General features: G+C 35.2%; 2 protein-coding genes across 4 annotated transcripts in view; one reads left to right on the top strand and one right to left on the bottom strand.

Moving 5' to 3' along the window:
- The window catches only part of LOC111054060 (homeotic protein female sterile), a 70,588-nt gene extending 68,606 nt beyond the window's left edge, over nucleotides 1-1,982 (bottom strand). The window contains exon 1 of the mRNA XM_039432525.1: nucleotides 1,757-1,982. Within this exon, the coding sequence (XP_039288459.1) occupies nucleotides 1,757-1,821 (65 nt within the window). The 5' untranslated portion in view covers nucleotides 1,822-1,982. The remainder of the gene's footprint in view (nucleotides 1-1,756) is intronic.
- On the top strand, nucleotides 1,906-27,006 carry LOC111054045 (WD repeat-containing protein 5). Of its 3 annotated transcripts, none has more exons than XM_022341019.2 (9): nucleotides 1,906-2,218; nucleotides 4,226-4,366; nucleotides 7,376-7,472; nucleotides 14,337-14,500; nucleotides 17,843-17,932; nucleotides 18,573-18,712; nucleotides 19,551-19,782; nucleotides 25,681-25,768; nucleotides 26,733-27,006. In XM_022341019.2, the coding sequence occupies exons 2-9, from the start codon at nucleotides 4,271-4,273 to the stop codon at nucleotides 26,831-26,833; spliced, it is 1,008 nt and encodes a 335-aa protein (XP_022196711.1). In that variant the 5' UTR covers nucleotides 1,906-2,218; nucleotides 4,226-4,270; the 3' UTR covers nucleotides 26,834-27,006. The 3 variants fall into 3 exon arrangements, with proteins under 3 accessions (XP_022196711.1, XP_022196703.1, XP_039288458.1); XM_022341011.2 differs by having other exon boundaries at nucleotides 2,183-2,514; XM_039432524.1 differs by having other exon boundaries at nucleotides 2,186-2,237.

Raw genomic sequence — 27,006 nt, 5'->3', positions numbered from 1 at the left:
AAAATTTGTGAAATAGCTAACTTATAGGTTTGAATTCTAAAGTAGGAATATCACGAAATGTTACCGAAGATTGTTTAGCTTATACTACATTTTGCAAGATGAACATAACTATCACAAACTAAAATTAAATATATTTTTAATATTTTTTTTTTTAATTAAAAGAAAATGGGATGGATTACCTCATAAAATAGTTTGGAGATTGCTGTCGTAGCAATGGTAAATTAAACAAAGCCAAACTTAACCTAACAAAACTAGTAATTTCTACTAAGCTTACTTTTATAGTTATATCTATAACGTGCACTAATTATAAATATTATTTTTAAATTATTTCACTTGCTTGTTTTTGAATGAAAATCACAATTGATAGCCTACGTCAATTTAACTTCAATTAACCTATCCAAGGTAGGTATTATAATAGATCACAATAATTATCATTATTAATAGAACTTTGCTTTGTTACTAATTTACATGAAAAAGTTGCTTGTTTATGAATAGGCCTACTAGCCAAGCACAATTTGTAATTATTACATAAATTGTGCAATGTTCATAACCTAGCTATAAGTTAGCCTACCAAGATGTATAACGTGTAAACCTAACCTGACAGCTCTAGGCTGATAGGTGATTTCATACGTAAACAATCGTGAATGAGCTTACAAAAATAAAAATAATTACAATTAATCAACTTGATTTAAAGAGTTCCACAACAATATCAAGTAAATAGACTAAATTGACATAGCTAAATAGATTTCAAAATCAAATTCAAAAATGCTAGAAGATACTGAAGAACTTGATACAAAATTAATGGAGTTAGGAATATTACTTTAATAGGCTTACATTCTTGAATATAATTACATTAAAATTTATAATGATGCCTACCCCCGCCTATTCAGGGGTAATAATAGCATACAAACCAATATGTTTCAAGATAGATCAAGCAATTTGAGGTAGTAAATTGCGTTTAATAAATAATAAAATACTTGCAAATAAAAATAGATCCGTATTTTTATATTCTTATACTAAAACAGACCGTTAATCCAAGCCGATAGTAGAATAGGGTACCTTGAAGAATAGAAGATAAATAGCCAGTGTCAAACACAAGATAAAGAACCGCGGGAAACCGAAAATTACTTATCGTATGATTACAATGTAACTTACAAGTCAATTAACTTTTGGGATTCAATTTTCATTACGGAATATACCATACAAACTACTAGATAACTACAATTTTGGCCTAGCCTTGAACTGCCCTAGTCTAGAAATCGTTGCCCAAGCCTACGTGATATAAGCATTATTTGGAATTGGACAACAAAAACATTCTATCACTAACCTCTTTTGAAAGCATCTAAAATCGAATTTATTACAAGTCAAAAATATAATCAAGAATTAAAGCCACAAAATTAACTCAAAGATTGTGTTTTGGCGCTTAGTTGATCAACATGGCGGGCTCCCCGCTCGGGGAAGAAGCCAAAGGGTAAGCTCATAACAGCGAACGACAAAATCTATATCATTATACAAAAACAACTAATAATAAAGAGTTTATTCAGTGTAAAACAGAATTTGGAAGATGACTATAAACCTACCTTCAATCAGGAGTACAGTTTTCAACGTACTTTTATGTAAAACACTACACTATACACTTTCTATCTTGCTTTCCCTTGATGTTACGGCTGTCTTCCCAGGGATCGGGGAACCCACTCACAAAAAATCCTCATTTCAAAATATTATGTTCGTATACATGTTTATTATAATTTAATACCATTCACTGATGACAGATGGTTGTCTCTGACAATTTTTTAGCAATGGATGATAATCTGTACCCATGATGAATTCGGATTATAAATTAACTGACCGAACTATCACATACACAGCAATGGCTACGCAGCTAACTCCACCAACGGGCTGTTTGAGTTGTGAAAAATCCTTTGAAATTTGCGAGCATCCTATTGGTGGAGACCGGTCACATGACCAGCCAGCACGTACATTTTCATTGATTTTCTGGCATAAGAATCAATTTCGGTTCAGAATGGCTAGATATTCAGAAATATTTTTCAAAATAGCAAATAAATGTGATAGAAGTTAGTAATTAGTACGAGTAAAATGGAATTTATTTACGAAAAGCTTAGCAGCGTCTATGTGACAGGACATTTTAGCTGTCTCTTGTCACGTGACCATACTCAGCCGGCGCATTGTGGGTAATCTATGAATGAACTGTTTAGCGGTAAATAATCCACATTTTGGTATTCAATTATTATATTCCAATATCGTACAACTATTTCTTTTATTTTATATTTCTTTTAGTTATTTAAGATTTATTTTAAGAAGCGACTGATTTTTTTCATAGTGTTTGTACAAGTCTTTAGAGTTTTCTATTTCTTGTTTCATTTCATTTACGAGCTGTATAGCCATTTGACAGCCTTCATTCTGGCGCTGGCTTATAAAAATTATGTTTGTTGTGATCTCAGAATTATTATACTATTACGATAATGATCATATAGTAGTAAAATTTATTTACCAGTAAGTATAAAAATACTAGATCTACTCTTTCTTAACTGCTTCACGCTACATTTCTTCCAAACTTTTTAATATTAAATTATTGTCCTGGGTTATTTTATAAGTATTGTAAAATTATTTAAAAATTTGAGATTGAATTAGGCCTAATTCTTTTTATTCCTATCGTACGTTTCAGAATTTTTTTCCATTTACTTTTTGAACTTTTATGCAGTTTATAATTAATAGAACGTTATTTTGTTGGTTAACCTCATGTGCAAATACTATTACAAAGTTATTTCTTTTTACTTTTTGTCAAACTTTAAAGAAACATAGGCTATTACATACTTAAGATTACAAAATAAGATTGATTGTTGTAATTTTAGTCTAGTATTATTCCATAGTTTTTTATTTTGTAAGTGCATGGAACTAAATACGTTGTAGGTGGGGTGTGTATAGGTTATGTTTATTTTCTTGGTCTCAACCTCAACATAGATTATCAGGTCTATCAATAAATTTTATTTGATGTCTTAATTTTCAGTTAATAGATGCACTCACTTGCTACTCAATATTTTTTAGTTACAATTTGTTTTTGGATTCAGTAATTTAAAGTGTAGCCTATAATCTCAGAGTTGACCAGTTGGATCATTCACTGAGAGCATTTTTATGCAGTAGTATTAGTCTTCGTTTTTATTGCGGTTAATGCCCACATGAGCTTTTAGCTTGTTTGTGGGTTATGGAAAGATTTTTATTTTATGTAACTTTTTGAAGGCCTGATTCGCTGTTCTTCAACGAAGTTTAGCTTTTTTAACCACATGAAATCTCCGACTAGGAACTCATCACTTTTCCAAGTAATGCGTAGCAGCCTAGAGATCCCGGAATCAAACCCTTCTCATTACCAAATGGTTTTTAACCATGTCACTTCCGTTTCGTTGAATGGACGCACGTTATGGTCGGTCCTGGCTGAGGTATAATCGTAATTATATAATCGGGCTTAAATTGGGCTATATATTCAGGCGAGGTGAGACCTTCCCACAAGGGACTCCCCACCAACAAAAGCCATACGAATTTACTTTTACTTACTTTTCCAAGTAATGTAAGTTATAGCTTAAACTTTGAATGATTCTCATAAATGTAAATTGTAGCTTGGAATAATTTACAAAATATTATAGCTATACCTGTACCTATTAAAAATAACTTCTATTTATTTTACTAAAACTTAATATTTTTATAATTAACTTTAAATTTAATTAAATTCTATTGAAGTTCAGCTAAATTCTCCTTTGTAATTCAGCTTTTCCTCTTGAAACAAGGTTAGTCTATAGTGGTTAGAGGCGTTACAAACTTTGATTTGCTAGCCCCACCTGGTTTGTGGCTTTAAATCCCGCCGATTGATTGGAAGTTGGATCATCTTACCAATTCACCAACGTACTTTCCATTACACACGAACAAGCAAAATCCCCACGTGGACATCATCCGCAATAAATGAATTAGCAAACCAGTACGGTAGGACTTTTTTTTTTAATAGTTGAATAGATAACAGAAACTTTTTAAATAAACTTTTTAGCCTTGGTCTGTTCAGTTTTCTTAGAATAGCTGTAATGACTTAACTTAATTCAGTAGTGAGTTACAGTTTATATAATATTTTGGCGAGTAGGCTTTAATATTAAAATAAGCTAGTTACCGGTCAACTATTTATTGTTTGTTTAAAAAAAAACGCCGTCTGCTTTTGTTTCAGATTAGAAGGAATAGATAATCACAAACATTGATCAAAAGTCCCAAAATGGTACCTCTTGCACCAACATCAGCTCATGGGCAAGGATTAAGTAATCAACCAATCGGAATGGCAACCGCACAAAGAACTTCGAGCTCTAATGTGGTAATTTTTTAAAACTATAATTTTTTATTCTAGACTTCATTTAAATAATGGGTGGGGGGCAAAGTCCACCTTTGAGATCTATAGGGGCGTGTCACCCGAAGTTGGGGAGAGTGGGTTGTAAAAATACGCAAGCAATAAGACTGCTTCTATGCATTTGATTTTCGTATGTTTATGGTTTGTGTACATTGTGAAAGTAGTCTTTAAAGGTAATGCAATAGGCCTATTATACCAGTTCACACTGTAATAGTCCTGAGTTCCCAGATGTGAATATAATAAAAACAGCTAGACAGGTCCATTGTTTTTTAAATTGGTTCCATTTGAGATTTTCGGAATTTAAGATGGGGGAAAATATTAATTTAATACTTATTGATGTAATTTTCTCATGTAATATATGATCATTGGGGGGGGGGCAGAATACACGCATTATTCCCCCCCCCCCACAACCAGAGTGATTTTTGAGGGGCAGAAAGTGCCTTGCCCCCCCAAATTCGCGCAACTGGACATCAATATGACAAATTGAGTTCACAAACACTTCAGCATCATAAAGATTCTAGTTTCAGTTGCCAAACAATTATCAATCTAAGCTTATTATATAGTTGATTTTTTTCTATTCTAGAGTTGAAAATAAATTTTCTTTTGGAATCAACATTATATATGAATTATGTAAATTATCTCTACATATCATCTAAAGTATGTATTCTAAATTAATTTTTAAAACAGTTTTGGGCAAATAGGCAGGCTACCTGTTGTTTTTACCGAAATTTTATATGTATATGAATAAATACATACATTTTAGATAGTTTGTCTCCAGCTGGGTCCGAAAGTAGTTTTTACCCACTTACTTTTTCTAAATAAATGACGGCTTATGACAATATTTCAAGTATTTATTCAAAATTAATATTCAACACTAGGTCATGTAATTTCATAATCATGTTGGACCTAAGCTTATAGGTAAGACGGTATTGGATGATCATAGATCATAGATAGAAACTAATAGAAAAGTCGGGTTTCAAAAACCACGGAATTGAGGTTGGGGCTTCAATTTCATCGTATATTGCGACAAAGACTGACGGCAGTGGGATAATATGAATAATATTAATATATAGTGTAGTAGGGAACCGAGCAGTTTTGAATATTATGGCTTTGCAGGTCTGTGGAGTCTGTTAATGTTGCAAATTTAGCACATTGATGCCAAGACATAGCCATCTAGTAATCAAGGACTATTGAAATTGGACTGGTTTGGAACATAGTGTAATTATTGAAACGTAATTCTATTTCAACAAGTATAATTTTACAATAAGGGGATTCCATTGCGGATCCTATTAGAATAAAAAAGAATACTTTTTTGTCGCTTCAAAATTTAGGTACGTCATCTTTGTTCCACCATTTTGATTCCAACTTTTCTTATAATGGAAAGGTAGTCATATGATACATGATATCGATAGATAATTTCAAGAGAAAATGAATAGCGAAAACCGCACATCAATATCTCAAACCGTTTTTAGGGGATTCACATTTAAAAATAATAGTACATCATACAAAAATGAAATGAATGAGTACATTGAAGATAGAAAAAAAACTATCAAATTTTAGTTTTTTCAAGTGTTAGTATACACTTATTGTAACTTCTACTCACAGATTTAAAATTAACACTTACATATTTAACAGAACATTTTGTTCTGTCGGATTTTTCATGTGCTCGTTGATTTTATTTTTGTATGAGTTATATTTGAATGTCAATAACTTCAAAACGGTTCGAGATATAAATGTGCGGTTTTCGCCATTCATTTTCTCTTGAAATTATGTTGGAAATTATGCATCATAATGACCACCTTCCAATTTAAAAAAATGAAGATGAGTTCAAGATGGCGTGCCAAAATTTTGAAGCTACAGAAAAGTAGTTTTTCAATTTGTATAGTATCCCAAATGGAACCTACTGGTTTTTTTATTGTAAAAGAGATATCAAGCTGTTTCCATGATTTTCACAAACTCGGTGTGAAAGCGGTGAAACAAACTTAATGAACGTGGGTATATCTTAGGAAAGGTGCACAGTGCACATTTTACAACAATAACTAAATGAAAACATCTAAAACGAAATAACTGCCATTATCCAATATTTGAGCCAATGAACACATCTTTCCGATGTCATCTAAAGAGGCTACTTTTGGACATGTTGACTGTAGTAGCATAAATGGCATAATGTAGGTACATTTCATTCCATTAGAAATCTACTAGTTTTATGATTTTTTGTGGAAATTACACCATTTCAAAATTGCTCGTTTGCACCCAGTGATTGAGCTTGATTCAGTTCATCTCACTACTTTTAGGTGGTTTAGGGATGGATTCAATAATCATTCTATTCAAATATTACATCATTTATTTGCTCTTCAAAGATTATAATTTAAATCCATGCCCGTTCTGTGTGAATTGGACATAAGAAGCTAATTTTATCTGGGAATTCAATGGATCATTGAACACTTGGGAAGAGTCGCAACTGAATTCTCTCACGCCACACGATCGCTGCTACACTGAAAGCACTATTGCATGCTAAATTTTGTTTGAGATATTGAACACTAGCTTGAAATGATTGAAAATCATTATTATTGATAAAAATTGCCGCCACAATACCACTTTTTTTATTGAACCTACTGAAAAATGGAATCATTGGAGAATTCCTGTAAACGCAATCCCTTTTGAAATGATTTGTTATCACATTGTGCAACTCTAGTGCTTAACTGATAACACCAGATCATTAAATTTTGAGAATACTTCATACTACGAATTTTAGCGTAGCTTATTATAAAGTTTAATTTTTCAGTTATAAAAGTTCAGTTTAGTTGGATAGTTTTTTTTCGATATAATAGAATATATTGATGTAAACGCATATTATACCAAAGTGTGTTATCAAATTTATTAAAATAAAATCATATATTTAACTCGCATCTGTCAATCGGAGCTCTCTGATGTCCATTATAATAATATAATATAAAATGATGTCTCAATTTTCAGAAACCAAATTACACTTTGAAATTCACCCTTGCTGGACATACAAAAGCAGTATCTTCAGTGAAGTTCAGTCCTAATGGAGAATGGCTGGCCAGCTCTTGTGAGTACGAAACATCAAAACGCACCATAGCACCATACATCCTAGACCAGAAACCACTGTCGCAAATTTAAACTGGAGCTGTATTGGTCAGAATTAAGGCGAATTCCCTCATATCAGTATCTGAGTCAGTGACCAATACCGTGAAAATTTCCACTTATAGTCTGTGGAAAATAAGTTGAAACTTGGCCCTCCATCCGAAGAAATAAATTACAAGATTACCAATTCGTGTAAAATTGCAACTTACTCAAATTTCCAATTCAACGTCAGAATTGAATGTAGAATATCATCCCCGATACCCTAGTAGAGCTAGAAAAGTTTCAGGGTTGAAGGATTGAAAGGAAATTCAACTTTTATGATGAAATTGGAAACATCGCGAAGATTTGTTTTTCTTTTTAATATAAGTTCTCTCAGAATCATTGGGCGTTGTAATGCGTAAAAGTTTTATATCAAATTAACGGGGAGAATGTCTCCTTTCTATTGGTGTCTTGATCATTTTTATTCAACCTATAGTTATTTTTAATTAATGATTATGTTCTTCAATGTCGAGACATTTTGAGCAGAAAACATGAAATTTTCGACATGCTGGAAACTTTCTTGTTTCGGAAGATAAGTGGGTGGTGAAGGCGAGAAAGTTTCTCAGAAATAATTGAAATTATTTTTTCAATTGTCAAACGTACTCGGAAGAACGTATTTTGGCCTCTCAGGAGTTTCAAAGTCAAGAATATCGGCTGAATCGTGTGCCACCATATGCTATCAATAGCTGGGATCAACAAAAACAAAATATAGAAAGCTTGAAAAATTCAGCGATTGCAAGCCACATGACTATAAATTAATAATGAAAAATCTGGTGTGGTACACTCACACAACTTTCCTTGCTCATTGAACTATAAGCCTCATTATCAAACGAGAATAATTTAGGGGAATAACATAATGACAATTGACGGCAACATATTTGCAACTACGATCAGACTACTGTATATGTGTATATACAATTATTGTTTTCAGAGTTTTTCCTTTATGTAAATTATTGTGAAATTCGATGATTTTTTTTTTTTAAATTCGTCAAAACAGCTGTTCTACAGATGAAATATAATGACTATGACTGTGTTCTTTTTATAAACTGCTCTACCTACCTACTCACGGTATATGGAAGAAGAAAAAGTAAAAACCGTGTACCTACCTACCTCATGCACGAGAAGGAGGTTACAAAGTCCATTTCTCAAGGATTGGGTGGACCCCCCATTAGTACCCCAGGAAAAAGACTCATGTCAGTCTATAGAGCTAATAAATAACTATACAGGGTATGGATTTGAAAAGAATCGTTAGAGCCGTTTTTGAGAAAATCGTGAAAAACATGATTTTTTAGCAACTGTCATTTTTCTCAAGAATATTACGGAGCTCCTGCAATTTTCTCAGAAATCAGACTCATGTAAGTTGATAGGGCTTATAGATAGCTATCCATGGTATAAATTTGAAGAAAATCGTTAGAGCCGTTTTCGAGAAAACCGTGAAAAACATGGCTTTTTAGTCGTTATCCGCCATTTTTCTCAAGAATATTACGGAGCTCCTGCAATTTTCTCAGAAATCAGACTCATGCCAGTTGATAGGGCTTATAAATAGCTATCCAAGGTATAAATTTGAAGAAAATCGTTAGAGCCGTTTTCGAGAAAACCGTGAAAAACATGGCTTTTTAGTCGTTATCCGCCATTTTTCTCAAGAATATTACGGAGCTCCTGCAATTTTCTCAGAAATCAGACTCATGCCAGTTGATAGGGCTTATAAATAGCTATCCATGGTATAAATTTGAAGAAAATCGTTAGAGCCATTTTCGAGAAAACCGTGAAAAACATGGCTTTTTAGTCGTTATCCGCCATTTTTCTCAAGAATATTACGGAGCTCCTGAAATTTTCCCAGAAATGAGACTCATGCCACTTGATAGGGCTTATGAATAGCTATCCATGGTATAAATTTGAAGAAAATCGTTGGAGCCGTTTTCGAGAAAACCGTGAAAAACATGGCTTTTTAGTCGTTATCCGCCATTTTTCTCAAGAATATTACGGAGCTCCTGCAATTTTCTCAGAAATCAGACTCATGCCAGTTGATAGGGCTTATAAATAGCTATCCATGGTATAAATTTGAAGAAAATCGTTAGAGCCGTTTTTGAGAAAACCGTGAAAAACATGGCTTTTTAGTCGTTATCCGCCATTTTTCTCAAGAATATTACGGAGCTCCTGAAATTTTCCCAGAAATGAGACTCATGCCACTTGATAGGGCTTATGAATAGCTATCCATGGTATAAATTTGAAGAAAATCGTTGGAGCCGTTTTCGAGAAAACCGTGAAAAACATGGCTTTTTAGTCATTATCCGCCATTTTTCTCAAGAATATTACGGAGCTCCTGAAATTTTCCCTGAAATGAGACTTATGCTAGTTGATAGGGCTTATAAATATCCTTTAGTTGATAGCTTATAGCGCTATCCATGGTATAAATTTGAAGAAAATCGTTAGAGCCATTTTCGAGAAAAACGTGAAAAACATGGGTTTTTAGTAATTATCAGCCATTTTTTCCGCCATCTTGAATTGAATTTTATTGAATTTATAATTGTCGGGTCCTCATGGTATAAGGACCTTAAGATTAAAATTTCAAGTCAATCAGTTAATTAGAAATGGAGTTATCATGTTCACAGACATACACACACACACACACACACACACACACACACACACACACACACACACACACACACACACACACAGGCCAATACCCAAAAATCATGTTTTTGGACTCAGGGGACCTTGAAACGTATAGAAAACTTGAAATTGGGGTACCTTAATTTTTTTTGGAAAGCGATACTTTCCTTACCTATGGTAGTAGGGCAAGGAAAGTAAAATGACAACCTCGCCTCGAATAATCCAAGCAGTGTTTCATTACAGCCTTTCTAGAGGCAATCAGCTGCTTGCGTTTGAAATAATTCATTCAAATATATTGTAAATTGCCAGCCTTTAGCACACAATTTGGTACACAATGCGTACCATGGAGCCGCTCTCCTAACTTTAAAATTTCTTGGAGACCAAAATAAGGCCATCCGACTACTTTTGGCAATTGAAAAAACAATTTCAATCATTTATGAGAAACTTTCTCGCTTTCACCACCCACTTATCTTTCGAAACAAAAAAGTTTCCAGCATGTCGAAGATTTAATGTTTTCTGCTCAAAATGTCTCGACATTGAAGAACATAATAATTAATTAAAAAATAACTATAGGTCGAATAAAAATAACCAATAGAAAGGGGACATTTCCCCCGTTAATTTGATATAAAAGTTTTACGCATTACGACACCCAATGACTCTGAGAGGAGTGATATTAAAAAGAAAAATCTGGTGTGGCTCACTCACACACTTTCCTTGCCGTTATGAGAATTGATCACCTGACGCTAGTGTTCACGCGCATCTCAAGTCTACTTATAAACAAAGATCTGAGCCAGCTAGTGGCAGGACAATAACGCTGGAGACATACGAGGTCTGCTATCTCTTCATAGTGAATCATTTAATAGAATCAACAGTTGCCAACAGTTTGCAATTGGATAATCACATTTTCTCGAATTTCGAGCTTATTTTCAATTTTAGGTGAAAATGTTACTGAACATTAATTGTAGAGATTTTCATGCTCAATCTTTTCCACTCAAATTTTTCTGTTTAAATTGTATCTGAAGCCTGATAGTTGGGAATCTAAAATCAAACTTTGCATAGATGGGGCGGAGGTTCTGAAATTTTTACAGATATGGAACTTGTGTCAGTCGATAGAGCTTATCAATGACTATTTTACGTATAAATTTAATAAAAATCGTTGGAGCCGTTTTCGAGAAAATCGCGAAAAACCCTGTTTTTTGACAACATTTTCTCCATTTTGGCCGCCATCTTGTATTGCATTTGATCGAAATTGTTCGTGTCGGATCCTTATATTGGAAGGACCTTAAGTTCCAAATTTCAAGTCATTCCGTTAATTGCGAGATGAGATATCGTATCACAGACGCACATACACACACACACACACACACACACACACACACACACACACACACTCCAATACCCAAAACCACTTTATTGGACTCAGGGGACCTTGAAACGTATAGAAATTTAGAAATTGAGGTACCTTAATTTTTTTCGGAAAGCAATACTTTCCTTACCTGGTATAATGGCAAGGAAAGTAAAAACAAATCTTCGCGATGTTTCCAATTTTATCATAAAAGTTAAATTGTCTTTTAATTTTTCAACCCTGAAATTTTTTAGCTCTACTAGGATATCGGGGATGATATTCTACATCGAATTCTGACGTTGAATTAGAAATTTGAGAAAGTTGCAATTTTACACGAATTGGCAACCTTGTAATTTCTTCAGATGGAGGGCCAAGTCTCAACTTATTTTACATAAACTATAGCCCGGCCATCGAGTTAGAATAGTCCCATTAGAACGCATATAGTGTGGTCCACGTTTTAATGCCAGTATTTGATTAACATTGGTGTTGCTATAATTCTTGTCCATCATTCGACAAAGCAGACAGCGATATCCTTTTCCAGCTAAGCTACGTTGCCAGATCGTTATTTAACAATGTAGAAATATAGAATAGTGTCTTTATTGAGAAAAAAAACAAAGTGATTAATATAAATTTCTGATATTTTGAAAACTCCCATGTTTTGAAAGTTCATTTCTTTAAGGTTTTTTTGCAGACAATTACTCATGGTCTGTCGACCATCTGAGGTGCTTTGAGGTTGGTAGCCGTTTCTGAAAGGTCTTCTTATCACTCTGCGTAGTAGTGGTGGCAGCTCAATTATGGCAGTTGAACGTCGGTGGCCTTCTTTTCATCCTAGTAGTTGAACTCCATGACACTGTACACTAGTACCTGTACCTCCACGCCACTGACAGCCAATCCACTCCATTGAGGAATCGTCTCAGCTGGGCTCTGCTTAGGCTAGGGCCACATGAGCGCACAGAGTGCGTCCGTTGCAACTTACTTTTTGACGTCCGTTGTAGAAATACATAGAAGTGAATTGGTGACAACACACGAGGTACGTGCGTACCAAGTAACGGAAGTCGTAATGGACGGTGATTTTTGAACTGCGCAGAAATGCTACAACGCACGTCGAGCAAAGCAATGCACGTCTGGTTCCATTGCGTAAAGCCAACTGACGTTGACGCACCACACTCAACGCTCGTGTGGTATCAATGGCGACGGCCGTCAAAAGTAAGTTGCAACGGACACACTTTGTACACTCGTGTGGCCCTAGCCTTATGGTGGTACTTCCGAAAACGTTCTCTCTGATCTCCTTCAAGACAGGACAAACAGTCATGAAGTGGTAAACATCTTCTTCCTGTCTTAGATTGCACATGAAACACAACTTTTGTGTGGCAGTGAAGGTATACTTGTTGAGGTATATCAGTTCCGTTCTTGCTTTGAACATCTAGTTAATTCACGGAGCCTTCTCGCTGCTCTTCAAGTAATCCGTCTCCAAACTCAGCTCTCTATACAAGGAACGTGTCTCCATTGAACCTCACATCCCTCACTGAGGTTCGCATAAATTCTGTTAAAGATAGCATCAGTGTCGAAACCTGTGAAATGCTCCATTGGAATCTGATACTCTTCTGCCATCTGTTGCCATTTACTGAAGAAAGACAGCCTCCTTCGCATCACCTCATCTGTGAGGATCCTTGAACACCTCTCTTCTGGGATTTTCACATGATTGCAGTATCTCAACTTTCTCCTGCCACTAATAGCGCCACGCTTGTGCACCGTAACAAACAATACAGGCTGCATTGAACACATTCAATTGCTGCTGGAATTCACCTCCTCACTTGCGATGATCCTGGAGAATGAGTTTAGTGCAAACTTTGCCTTTGCTACACTTGAGCTAAAGTATGTAGAAATATAATCAATAACCAAAGTAATATTTAATCTCAATTATTATTAAATCATTGAAAAATAAAATTTCTTGCGAATAAAATATAATTTTTGATTTATAACAAGAATGAACAGATGATATTACATCAGAAATACCGGTAACAACTATCTTCTATAGAAGGCAGTGATAAGGTAGACAATCGGCAACGATGCTCTCCTATCTTTTTCCACTGACATTATAACGTGGACCTCACTATAGGAATAATATTGTCGCGGATACGTTCACTGATTCTGATTTGTGCGATTCCGCCGCATTAATAAACATTACATTCAATCGTAAAACTTAGCAGTTTACAAAATGTGATGTACTGAGTACTCTATATATCCAGTTGGCACTCTATGTACGATATCTGGCTTTGGACCTGTTGATTACTTCCTGCCTGTGAAGCCGGCTCTTCACTCTCGCCGAATTCGTATGAATGACGACGAACGCGAGAGTGTGGGTGTCTGCTATGTCACTACTCGCCTTCGCTCCAATTTGTGTCAATCGGAGGCTTTGGACATTCGACGAGTGACTCGGCGAGAGTGTGGGTGTCTACTATGTCATTACTCGCCTTCGCTCCAATTTGTGTCAATCGGAGGCGTTGGACATTCGACGAGTGACTCGGCGAGAGTCTAGCGGAAGCATAGTTTTTTGTATATATTTCTTATTTTTCAATATATTACAGACGAATATCTAACGTATAATTGAAATACCCAAAGTGAATACTTCACATAATACATAAAAAGTGGATAAGAAATGAGAAAATAGAAATGACAATGTAAATAATACTTGTTAACAAAAATAATATACAAAACTAAATTGATTGTCTAGTTTCAATAAATAGAAATACCTTTTAAAACTTACAACTACTTTGTACTATTTATTAATAATTTTGTAATATAATATTTGTATGCTTGCTCCATCAGCTGCTGATAAACTGATAAAGATTTGGGGAGCTTATGATGGAAAGTTTGAAAAGACCATATCTGGACACAAATTAGGAATATCGGATGTGGCTTGGTCGAGTGATAGTCGACTGCTGGTCAGTGCTTCAGACGACAAAACTTTGAAAATTTGGGAATTGAGTTCTGTAAGTATTCTTCATTCAATTGATGAAATTTTAATACTTATCATATATTGTTTGTAAGGCCAACCAATATCGATAGGTTTTGTGCCAGTCGCTGTCGCTGTAGTGCAGACTGCAGAGGTGTGCATGCAGCAGTTTGTGTGCTGTTGAGGCCGGCCAGCTGTTACAGAACACAGTTCGCCTGTTAGTGGCATTAGTCATAAGCAACCATTAAGGGCCGGCCGGTTTCCGAGCTCGGGATTTACTGTCAGAAAATTGGCTTTCCGTTTAACGTAGTCGAGGACTCAAATAGACCCTGGAGTAAAGAGATCACTTTAGACCCTGGAGTTTATAATTTCGCTTTCTGAGTGAAGGGCTTATAAGTCCAGGACTTGAATTAGATTCTCGCCTCTTTTCGAGTCAAGGATTTATCAAAAATTGTTAGGTTCAGAACTTGAAACGGCGTGATTTTAAACCCTCGACTGGGGTAGGGTTTAAATTTAAGTACTAGACTTACCGTAACTGAGCTAACTCAATTCAGTTATTGTTTTGGAGTAGATGAATAGCCAAATAAATGTCATAGAATGCCTAAATTATTTGAATTAGTGCATCCATAAGTCATAATTTATAGTTTGTAAGTTTATTTTGGAATAAAGTTCTATCAGAATATTATGCGTAAAAAACTAAACTTATTTTACGACTGTGCATAACCTAAAAATGTTCAAGAAATAAAACAAGGATTGACTTGAAATTTTATCTCCCAATGTGAAAGTTGTTAATCAATGCAATATTAAACATATTAATAATATAACAATAATAAATTATTATTCCAGTTTTTTTCCAAAACAAATACGTTTTCCAACTCAATAGCCTACTAAAATTTTTATTCCAAAATCAATGCCAAGGACAATGATAAATAATAGCATAACGTAAAATGAAATGTTTATTTTTTCATTTATGCTTCAAAAGGTTAGGTTTTGCTTTGAATTTATAGACCTACACAATACAAAGAAATCGAAACATATTTTCACAAAATAGTTTGGAGAGCTTGATTTGAATTATCCCGCTGGAATCAACTGTTTTACTTTCCTTGCCCTATTACCATAGGTAAGGAAAGTATTGCTTTCCGAAAAAAATTAAGGTACCCCAATTTCTAAATTTCTATACGTTTCAAGGTCCCCTGAGTCCAAAAAAGTGGTTTTTGGGTATTGGTCTGTATGTGTGTGTGTATGAGTGTATGTGCGTCTGTGTACATGATATCTCATCTCCCAATTAACGGAATGAGATAACGGAAATTTGGAACTTAAGGTCCTCTCACTATAAGGATCCGACACGAACAATTTCGATCAAATTCAATTCAAGATGGCGGCTGAAATGGCGAAAATGTTGTCAAAAACAGGGGGTTTCCGATTTTCTCAAAAACTGCTCCAACGATTTCGATTAAATTTTTATCAAAAATAGTAATTGATAAGCTCTGTCAACTGCCACAAGTCTCATATCTGTAAAAATTTCAGGAGCTCCGCCCCATCTATACAAAGTTCGATTTTAGATTCCCAATTATCAGGCTTCAGATAAAATTTAAACAAAAAATTTTGAGTGGAAAAGATTAAGCATGAAAATCTCTACAATTAATGTCCAGTAACATTTTCATTTAAAATTGAAAATAAGCACGAAATTCGATAAAATGTTATTATTTCAATTGCAAACTGTTGGCAACTGTTGATTCTATTAAATGATTCACTATGAAGAGATAGCAGACCTCGTATGTCTCCAGCGTTACTGTCCTGTCACCAGCTGCCTCAGATCTTTGTTTATAAGTAGACTTGAGATGCGCGTGCACACTAGCGTCAGGTGATCAATTTTCATAACGGCAAGGAAAGTTGTGTGAGTGCGCCACACCAGATTTTTGCTATAGGCCTAATGCCAACAATACAACAGCAAAATATTGAGAATTTCCCTCATCTTTACTGCGTAAGTCCTGGACTCAAATAAGTCGAGAACTTAATAGACCCCGGGGTTTAGAACATAAACCAGTGACTCAGAAAGTTTATTTAGACCCGAGGGCTTATTTTAGTCGTGGACTCTGTAAGTCCAGAACTTATAGATTCCGAGCTCGGAAACTGGCCTTAATAGTTGAGACTAGACTGGTTCAACTTCCTATAGTGAGGTCCACGTTATAATGGCAGTGGATGAAGATAGAAGAATAGCGATACCGATTCTCTGCATTAATTAATTATATTTCTACACTGTCAAAAACATAATTGGCATCGTTGTGGACATAGAAAAGGAAAGTACCACCGGCTTTGTCGAATGATAAACTAGGATAGCAAAACCAAAGTTGATCAAATGCTGTCATTATAACGTGGGTCGCACTATAGGAAAACAATTGTCTGAAAACTTGATAGGCAATTTCTAAACAGGAAATTCTGAGGAGTCTCAAGTTCCGTGAAGTATACGTCCTTCTTTCCTTCATCTTTATTCAAAACAATATAATAATAATCTTATACAGATGTAGTAGCTGTGGAGTAAACTGTATTTTCGGTGCTTAAAATCTATGTGTTTTAATATTATTTTATATATTCTGTGAATTTGAAGTTTGTTTAATGTTTTTTTTTTCAAGTGTTTTATCATTGATTTATACAAATTTGAAACTGACAGTCTAATTCTGATTTGATATTTCAATATTAATATGGACATAACAAATAACCTTAATATTCGGATTAGCCTAACTAACTTTAAAAATAGGAGAATTTTTTGACAATAGTCTATTTTTTCATTTCTGAAAGTTGTATTTGCTTGCTTCATCCAATAAATAAACTAACTCTTCCTTGGTCATTATTGTTTGCTTCAAAAAGGTCTTAAGTGAGATACTTGAAGATCATAGAGATATGGCGTTACTTTTAAACACAGAGAGTGAAGTAACTACTTAATTCCCCGGGGTGAGAAATTGGCACTTGAGTATCTCTGATCCAGAGTGCAAGATAATTGCAACTTGAAATCGTAGATGGAGAAAAACTTAATTCCTGCCATGCTTCCAACTGTGAATTTGAATGTTTGTAATAATGAATTCTGTAATATTATCATTCTATAGAACAGGACATAGTTAATTTAATATTGTGCTTGAAAAAATGATAATAGACATTTAAAAATGACTTATTTGTATTACTCAAAAGGGCTTCATTTTGTGATAGATTTATATTGAAGCTACAAAGAGCAATCTTACCTAATCTTATTGAAATGAGGAATTAGAAAGAAAACAAATGAAATTTTGTGAGTCCATTCTTTATTATCATTTACTTGCAAACTAATTGAGTTTGTATGTTCATTTAAAATATAATTGATGTTTCAAATAGTTGCTGTTTACAGGGAAAATGTGTGAAGACGTTGAAAGGACACAGCAACTATGTGTTTTGCTGCAACTTCAATCCTCAGTCGAATTTGATTGTTTCTGGCTCTGTAAGTATTGCATCTTGTAGCTCATTTCAAATATTCTAATTTATTATTTTGAATAAAAAATAGGAATGAGGATTGATGATTATTGTTTTGATTACTTGAATACTTTTTCATTCAACTGGTACATTCATTAATATCAAACGATTTTTATCAATATATTCATGTTCCTGGTTTGTACAAATTAATAGAAAATCTTACTTAACCTATTATTAATTTAGTATATATTGATTTATTTTAGTAGCCAGGAGATGTATTTTCATCTGTTAATATCGATGTATTGATACAGGAATATCGATGTTATGTTTCCGTTAACAGCAATTACCAATCTTCTTAATTTCTTGAAAAAGAATAGACCTATCGAAGATTTAAGAAGCTAATCGAACCAAGCCAACAAATCGTACCGAGGGCTTTTAAACTCATAAATTAATTCTTGTTGAACTTCCTAACCTCTCATTTTAGTATACTGTGCAACAGAATATTTTTGCAGATTGTATCGATGCATATAAATCCTTTCTGATCCTGTAATAGAATATTGTTATCCTTTTAGTCATCAAATTATCTATATAACCTTTAGAGCTTTAAATTGAATTAAAAAACTAAGAGGTAAAATGAAAAAGGTTAAAATATATTTTTCAAATTGCAGTTTGATGAGAGCGTGAGAATATGGGACGTAAGAACAGGAAAGTGCATCAAAACACTTCCGGCGCATTCGGATCCAGTCAGCGCAGTTCATTTCAATAGAGACGGATCTCTCATTGTTTCTAGCAGCTACGATGGTCTATGGTTAGTGGACGAAGTTTTGCATAGTAAGACTGACTCTTTACAGTGGTTTATTTCTTCAAATTGACCGTCCTATTTATTATTAGGACTGTAGCTTTATTAAAATGTCGAGAGTTAGCGCCACATTTATTCCAAGTTTACTCAATATTCTTGATGCAATTGAAGATTTATTTTTCAATAAATTTATATCTGCATTCATAAATTTGTCAAAGCCTTGCGCTGACAATCACTTGAGTACTGTACTTGACAATCAGCTCTCGGTAATAGACTTAAAATTCTCTAAAATATTACTTTTAAATCACTCTAAAAATCAAGTAGAAAATATGTTGTTACTTATTCTAGTTGTTGAAAAGAACGGAAGACTAATCTGTCTTCATATGGTCTTCCTCAAGTCACTGTAGCAAGTTATCTTCCGTCCTTCTATTATTTAATTAATTTTACGAGACTAATAATTAACTCAACTATAATATAGTTTGCAGATGATACTGCTGTTATTCTCCAAAGTAAATCATGGAATAGAGTTCATACATTAGCTGAATAGAACATTAAGAATTAAATTAAAAATACTAATAGTTGGATATTTATAAAACTACAGTAACTATACAACATGGTTTTAGTGAATAGATCATCTTATATGGATAATCAAGCTTTGAAACTATTCTTAGGTGCAATTTTCAAACTAAATTGCAATTGTCCCACTATAAAAAGACATCAGAATTAAATACTAGGGAATCAACTAATGATGGCCTCAAGCGGATGTTCATTTTACTTGAAACATTTGCGAGTATTGCCTGCCAATGTACAGAGCGATAGAATTGAAAGTTTTTATTTTTTATTTCAGCCGGATATGGGACACAACACCTGGCCAGTGTTTGAAAACATTAATTGATGATGACAATCCTCCTGTCTCATTCGTGAAATTCTCACCGAACGGAAAGTACATATTAGCCGCAACACTCGATAACACATTGAAACTGTGGGATTACAGTAAAGGAAAGTGCTTGAAAACGTACACGGGTCATCGAAATGAAAAATACTGCATATTTGCCAATTTCTCAGTGACAGGAGGAAAAGTATGTATTATATCAATCTTCATATTTCGACTATCAATCTTCAATCATCATTTATCGATTTCAATATGTTTAAAGTTAATGTTTAAAATCTTTCTCGTCAAGTTAACTATTTGATTTCTTTATAATTCATGTAAAGTTTTGTCCCTGCTCACTCTCAGCTTTATTTTTGTAACTCACTAAAATGCAAAGATAAGAGTTCTGAATTTACAAGTAATATTAAAAGGCATTTCAATTACAGTACTTCAAAATCAAAAGTATATCAGAGATGGACTTGGAAAGATTAATATTAGGTTTGGCGAACTGAAACCTAAGAGTCAACAGGTTGGGATGAGATAGGCCTACCTCTTTCCGTGGTCAAAGCAGTGTGTTCTGTTATTTTGAAACCCCTGACCTCCAATGTAAACCAGTCCTTAATAAAGAGTGTATTTCCACAAAATACACAAAGAGTGGGTCAAGTGTAAGGAGTTATCGAACAATATCGCTTATCTCAGTTTTTGCAAAGACATTAAATTTGAATAGTTTACACATGAACAAATGATCAAATACCTAGACAGTATGGATTTAGATAGAGGATTTCAACGAAGTCAACGATTTTTCAGACTGATTTTCTCAGCTGCATGGATAGGTGAAGGTATGTTCTGCGATTGACATGTGCATTTGATATGGTGAATCATGACTTGCTCCTCAACAAGTTGAACTTTTATGGTTTTCAAGGTGGTGCAGGAAGGCTTTTCAGGTCTTACCTTCAAAATAGATTTCCGGCATTTAAGATCAACTCAGGTTGCGTCCAAATCCTGTCCCCCTGGAGTATGGAATGGTGTGGTGTTCCTCAAGGTCAGTGCTGAGGACAACATTGTTCAAACTCTTCATCAATCATCTGCCACACAATATACAGGGTGTTTACGAACTCCCTACCAACACTCTGGGGCATTGTTCCTGGGTAAAAAACATTTATAAATATCATATTTAAATTGTCCGCAAGTCTTCAGTTACTCACACAGCGGCCATTTTGCTTTTTTCACTTTTTATTTTCTTTCTAGATTATAGTTAAACATACAAAATTGAAACTTTGCACAATCATTATTTTATAACTAGACAAAGCTACAAAAAAATTATGATAATTTTACAAATTCATAAAACAAAATGGCGGCCATTTAAAAGTTTGCTTCTTAAATAACTCAGAAACCGTTGGTTTTACAAAAAAATTACAAGAATAACTTTTCTCAGCAAATTTAATTACTTATCGATTGGTGCCTAATTTTTTAAGATTGAACTAATATTAACTGAGATATGGCAGCCTTAGTGATAGATGACCACTGAAAGTTTGTTGCAATGCAAACCAAGGCATGTGGATAGAGTCGCCTCGATGATGCAAGAATCTCTATTTACATTGCATGTTAATAGTAAGCCATCTTAGGTCATTTCAAACAATAAAATAATGTTACATAACCCTCTAAAGGTGGGTCACCAACCACTAAAGCTGCCATATCTCAGTTAATATTGGTTCAATCTTAAATAATCAGGTACCAATCGATAGGCAATTAAATTTACTAAAAAAAGTTATTCTTGTAATTTTTTTATAAAATCATAAGTTTCTGGGTTATTAGAGAAACAACATTTTAAATGGCCGCCATTTTGTTTTATGAATTTGAAAAATTATCATAATTTTTTTGTAGCTTTGTCTAGTTATAAAATAATGATTGTGCAAAGTTTCAATTTCGTATGTTTAACCATTATTCAGAAAAAATAATTAGTGAAAAAAGCAAAATGGCCGCTGTTTGAGTAACTGAAGACTTGTGGACAATTTAAGTATAATATTTTAATGACCTAGAGTATTGGTAGGGAGTTGGTAAACAGCCTGTAGGCCTATATTGTGTGGCAGATGATTGATGAACAATGTTGTCGTCAGCCTCAGCACTGACCTGATCACGAGTAATGCCTTCAAGTTCCACTCAACCAACACAAACACAAATATGAAATTCTTCTTAAATAGCCACATAGAGGGTTTTCAAGAACCAATAATGAGCTCAAGAGAGAAATATGTGGTAGTGTCCTCAGCTAAGTTTCTACGAGTTGAGTTGCAAAATAGTCCAAGATGGGATCATCACGTTAGAGTATTGATTGGCAGGTTATGTCATCCTCTTTTTGCATTGAGAGCCATCGCTAATCATAGAACGACTCTCAAGGTGTTTAATGACTGTTTTCTGTCACTGATTCGATACAGTGTTCTTTTCTGGGGTGGCAGTGGAACAGATATTAATAAGATTTTCATAGTTCAAAGTTCATGTTTTTGGAGAATTTGATCCTTTTGGCCGTGACTCCTGCAAACCAATATTCAGGAACCTGATGCTGCTATCGTTTCCAGCTATCTATTATTAGGAAGCAGTTTTGTTTTTGGTCAAAAAGAGCCATAAATTTGATCCGAACAGAGCCCAACATGCATAATATGTATTACCCTAGACACAGCACACCGTATTATGAAAGAGGACCTCACTACTCCGGAATGTGACTTTACAACAACATAACATCTCTCACGGAAACTATGACTCAGAGGCTGATCGAATGGTATCCCTACACAATAGATGATTGCTGCAATATTGCAATACTATGGCACAGTATACATACAGTAAAAATAGCATAGGGGTATATAATAGCATAGAATATACAATGAGGTGTTGCATGCTGCAGGAGCTCTGCTCACTTAAGCAGCTCAACGCAACTGTATAAAGAAAATAACTGGCTGTACATGTATGGAATAGGAGATACACAAATGACGCATCATCACGTCTCAACTACTCAACTGATTAACTCGAAATGTTGTACATTTCCTAATTTACCGAGGATGGTTATAGGGCTACTTTCAGTTCGTCAAATTTCCAGTTTGTTATACGTTGCTTGAGAGTGGTCATAGATAAAACAGTTTTATCTTCTTTCTTCTTCTATATCTATCTATAATATTAGAAAGAGAAAGGAAGGAATTGGCTTCCACATGTACTGGATATGAAATGCAAGTTTGTCGCATCATCGCATCTAAACTACTGAACTGATTAACTTGAGATTATGCATTGTCACGATGTATATCGTAACTAGTGAGGGGAATTGAGTTTAGGGCTTGTTCTAAAGACGCTTGGTTATCTCTTGATGAAATCTCGGAGTCCAACGAGCAGCCCAGCCGCTGGGCTACCGCTCAGCAGTGCCGCGCATTCTTACTCCCCTCCCTCTCGGCCACTGAGGGAGGCTCGTGAAGGGCTAGTAGGAGCTCAGTCTAGTGCGGGTGTCCAGTGCGAGCGGTCGGCAGAGAGAGTGAAGGAAGCAGCGCGCAGCTAGCAACATAGTACAGCTCGTATCCTGAGTGTACTCAGACTCCTTTGACTACTAGGAGTTGTGTCTGAGGTTAACGGGGGTTAATCGAAGACACTGGAAGCTCCGAGATTCAGCACTCACATCGGGCGAGTGTTGTTCGACCATTTCGACGACTTTTGGCAGCAACCTGCCTGTTTCAACCAGTGGCGACAAGTCAGGTTTTGGCTAAAACCTGACTGGACCCTGGTACATCATCGCGGGAACCAGGAAGGGTAATAGGACCTCGAATAAGGCTCAGGGAGGCCTTCTCGACCCCGAGACAAGATCCTGACCCCAGGAAACAGCCGGTGCCCGAGGATAAGGACCCGGTGACTAGCATCGACGGCGAGTGTAAGGGACTCTCCTACCCTGCTATTTCCAATAGGAAAAGCAGGAGGACCTCGAGTAAGGCTTGGGAAGGCCTTTCTCGACCCCGACGCACGATCCTGACCCCAGGAAATAGCCGGTGCCCGAGGTTAGGGACCCGGTGACCAGAGGTGAGGCCCGGTGCACGGGCTCCTATAGCTTGCTATTTCGTCTTCTAATAGCAAGAGGACCTCGAGTAAGGCTTGGGAAGGCCTTTCTCGACCCCGAGACGTAATCCTGACCGCAGGAAATACCCGGTGCCCGAGGTTAGGGACCCGGTGACCAGAGGTGAAGCCCGGTGCGCGGGCTCCTATAACTTGCTATTTCGTCTTCTAATAGCAAGAGGACCTCGAGTAAGGCTTGGGAAGGTCTTTCTCGACCCCGAGACGTGAACCTGACCGCAGGAAATACCCGGTGCCCGAGGTTAGGGACCCGGTGACCAGAGGTGAAGCCCGGTGCGCGGGCTCCTATAACTTGCTATTTCGTCTTCTAATAGCAAGAGGACCTCGAGTAAGGCTTGGGAAGGTCTTTCTCGACCCCGAGACGTGAACCTGACCGCAGGAAATACCCGGTGCCCGAGGTTAGGGACCCGGTGACCAGAGGTGAAGCCCGGTGCAAGGGGTCCTATAGCTTGCTGATTCGCCTTCGAATAGCAGGAGGACCTCGAGAAAGGCTTGGAAAGGCCTTTCTCGACTCCGTGACACGATCCTGACCCCAGGAAACACCCGGTGCCCGAGGTTAGGGACCCGGTGACCGACTACAGCAACCAGTTCCAAGGCTCTCAAACCCTGCTAATAGCAGGAGGACATCTAGTGGCAATCGGGAACGTTACTCCCGTAACAGAGACCCCCTTCACGGCAGACACCAGATCGTTCCTGATCATCTCACTCCACGCCCAACCCTGTTAGGCAGTGCGAAAGCACGGCCCCTCTTACCTAAAAGAGGGAAGCATTTCTCCAAGGTGCTCAAGACCCTGTTTCAACCCCCGACTCGAACGAGGGTGGTTGACGGACGCCCCACCAAGTCTCCCGTCCCCTGCTGCGGCCCACCCCAGTCGCCGACTGAGTCTAGCCGGCCCAGAGCGACACTGGGAATTCTGGTAGAAGAAGGTGTGGGCAAAAATCAACTCAGAGCATAAAGATTCTTAATTTAACGAGAATGGTTTTTATTTTGATAATTGAAAGAAATTATTCAATTTGTGATTTGTTTGTTAACGTAAGACGAAAGCCCAATCAAATCGTTTTTCTATTGTAAATTATTATAGTTGTTGATAATTGAAATATCAGCATGCAACTATAAAACTAAATTCAATATTTGTATTTGATTGTATGGTAAGATATGTTGTGGTATTTGTCCATAATTGAAAGAATAAGACGTTGATATTGTTAAAGTGGTATTGACAATATCAACGTCTTATTCTTGCAATCCAATATTTGTGCTTTATACAGACCCTTGCAGAACTCGGGTTACCTTTTAGTAATAACATAAGGAATAATAAAAAGTCAATTTTATTGTCTTTTCAGGTATCTCCAAAACAGACTTTCTTGTTTTATTTTAATCTAGGGCAATATTTTTGACAATACTTGATGCTTCCTCTCAATCGAACCCTATCATCATTATTATTATTAGCGTATGGCTTTAAATGGTGGAGAGACCCAAGGGTAGTTCCACCTCGATAGTCCAAAGTTCCACAATGGGAAACCGGACACTAAGGTTATAGTGAGCACAATACTTTAAATTTACACTTTTCACTTCGGAAAAAATTTCATTTTGATGTTAAAAAGTCCAAACTTTTCTGAGTTATATATTTACTATATAAGTTATATAATATTTACTATAGTTATAGTAAATATAGTATTTATATAGTTAGTTACTATATTTACTTATATAGTTACTATTTTCTTCTGAGTTATATATTTTTTCTGTATATTTGTAACTCAAGTTGACCGGTATTTTAATAATATGTTCCAACTATATCTAGGAATTATGAGTAATTTCTAAGCATTATAACTATCTCGAATTTTCTTCTACATTATTACAGAATTTGTAACAATAATTATAGTAGTTATTAAGAATTTTTAAAATAATGCAAATTTTTTCTAGAAATTCGACTCAATTTTGTTATTTATAATAATTATTATTAACTGTATATTTAAAGTCTTTCATTAATTTTAAAACCTTGTTTTCTAGTGGATTGTCTCTGGATCTGAAGACCATCTTGTGTATATATGGAATCTCCAAACAAAAGAAATAGTACAAAAATTGCATGGACATACAGGTATTGGGCTCAAAAATCGCTAGACATACAATGCTTTGATTCAAGAAAAATTTATTAAATTATACAATTATGATAAATTACTCATTAAAATAAAAATGAGACCTAGGTTGAGATGGTTGAGTCGTCTGCCCTTACTCTGCTGCTATTTCAACCTTTATCCAGTGACTGAACCATCCAGCAGGTACCAATAACACTAATTTTTGGGTTTATTGATTGACTTGCTGCCTCTATTAAAAACCTAGGAGGGCGAAGTTATGGCGCAGCCAGCCCTCTCTTACACTTAACCTTCCATACAATTCTAAGTTACAAAGTAAAAACTAAAGCAAACATCATAAAACCATAAATTAAAGTTAAAAAGCAATGTAATCATAGAGCACTGAAAGCTGATTGCTGCTCGCTTTCTCACTAACCTGAGTTAGTGAATCGAAAAATCAAACATTTTTTCATTTATTTATTGGATTAAGCAAAGGCCCTTATCTCTTGAATAAATCTAGCCTTAATATAGGCCTATAATCATTTTTTATACAACACTCAATTTTCTAATTTGAATTGATGCTGTTTTTATTCATTAAAATTTCAAGTTCAAGTTTTATTGTTTACATCAGCAATACAACAAAATAAAAAACAAATTAAAAAAACTATATTATTTCTCCTATTATATCTAATTATGTAAATTAGTATAGACAGCTTTAAAGATATGTTTCAATATTCAATTTATGTAGCAGTTGGCCAATCTTTTTTTGCAGTAGTTGATTTCGTTATAAAGTGAACCTATATTGTAATTTGGATACTAAATGCATAGAATACGAATTGTACTAACTTTACTTGAAAGCGCACACTAGCTTGTGGTGTTCAATCCAAACTACATTTCTTTTCTCTAACTATTATATATAAATCGGAGTTTTTGCCTGTATTATATTTTTAAATTTGTTTAGTTCTAACATTGTTTTCTTGTGGTTTTCAGATGTTGTATTGTGCACTACTTGTCATCCTACCGAAAATATAATTGCATCGGCAGCCCTAGAATCAGACAAAACAATTAAACTGTGGAAAAGTGACACATAGGCCCAACTCTAAATAATATTATGCTATCAATGATGATCTTATTTCTTCCATTGAGCAAGTTGATTGACAAAAGTATTTTTGTCCAAACTATAATACTTCTAAGTTTTTATGTAAATGTTGTGTGAATGAAAGTATCAATTTAATAGTGCCAATAAAAACCATTTATCAAATAA

Source organism: Nilaparvata lugens, chromosome 7, assembly GCF_014356525.2.
Source record: "Nilaparvata lugens isolate BPH chromosome 7, ASM1435652v1, whole genome shotgun sequence".
NCBI lineage: Eukaryota > Metazoa > Arthropoda > Insecta > Hemiptera > Delphacidae > Nilaparvata > Nilaparvata lugens.
This window is presented reverse-complemented; position numbering and strand designations above follow the sequence as displayed.

Bases quoted from the DNA above. Each gene is read 5' to 3' on its own strand.
- LOC111054045 (XM_022341019.2), top strand. From the start codon at position 4,271: ATGGTACCTCTTGCACCAACATCAGCTCATGGGCAAGGATTAAGTAAT. The intron at 4,367-7,375 runs GTAATTTTTTAA...CTCAATTTTCAG, and splicing joins GAACTTCGAGCTCTAATGTG to AAACCAAATTACACTTTGAA. The intron at 19,783-25,680 runs GTATGTATTATA...CTTGTTTTCTAG, and splicing joins TCTCAGTGACAGGAGGAAAA to TGGATTGTCTCTGGATCTGA.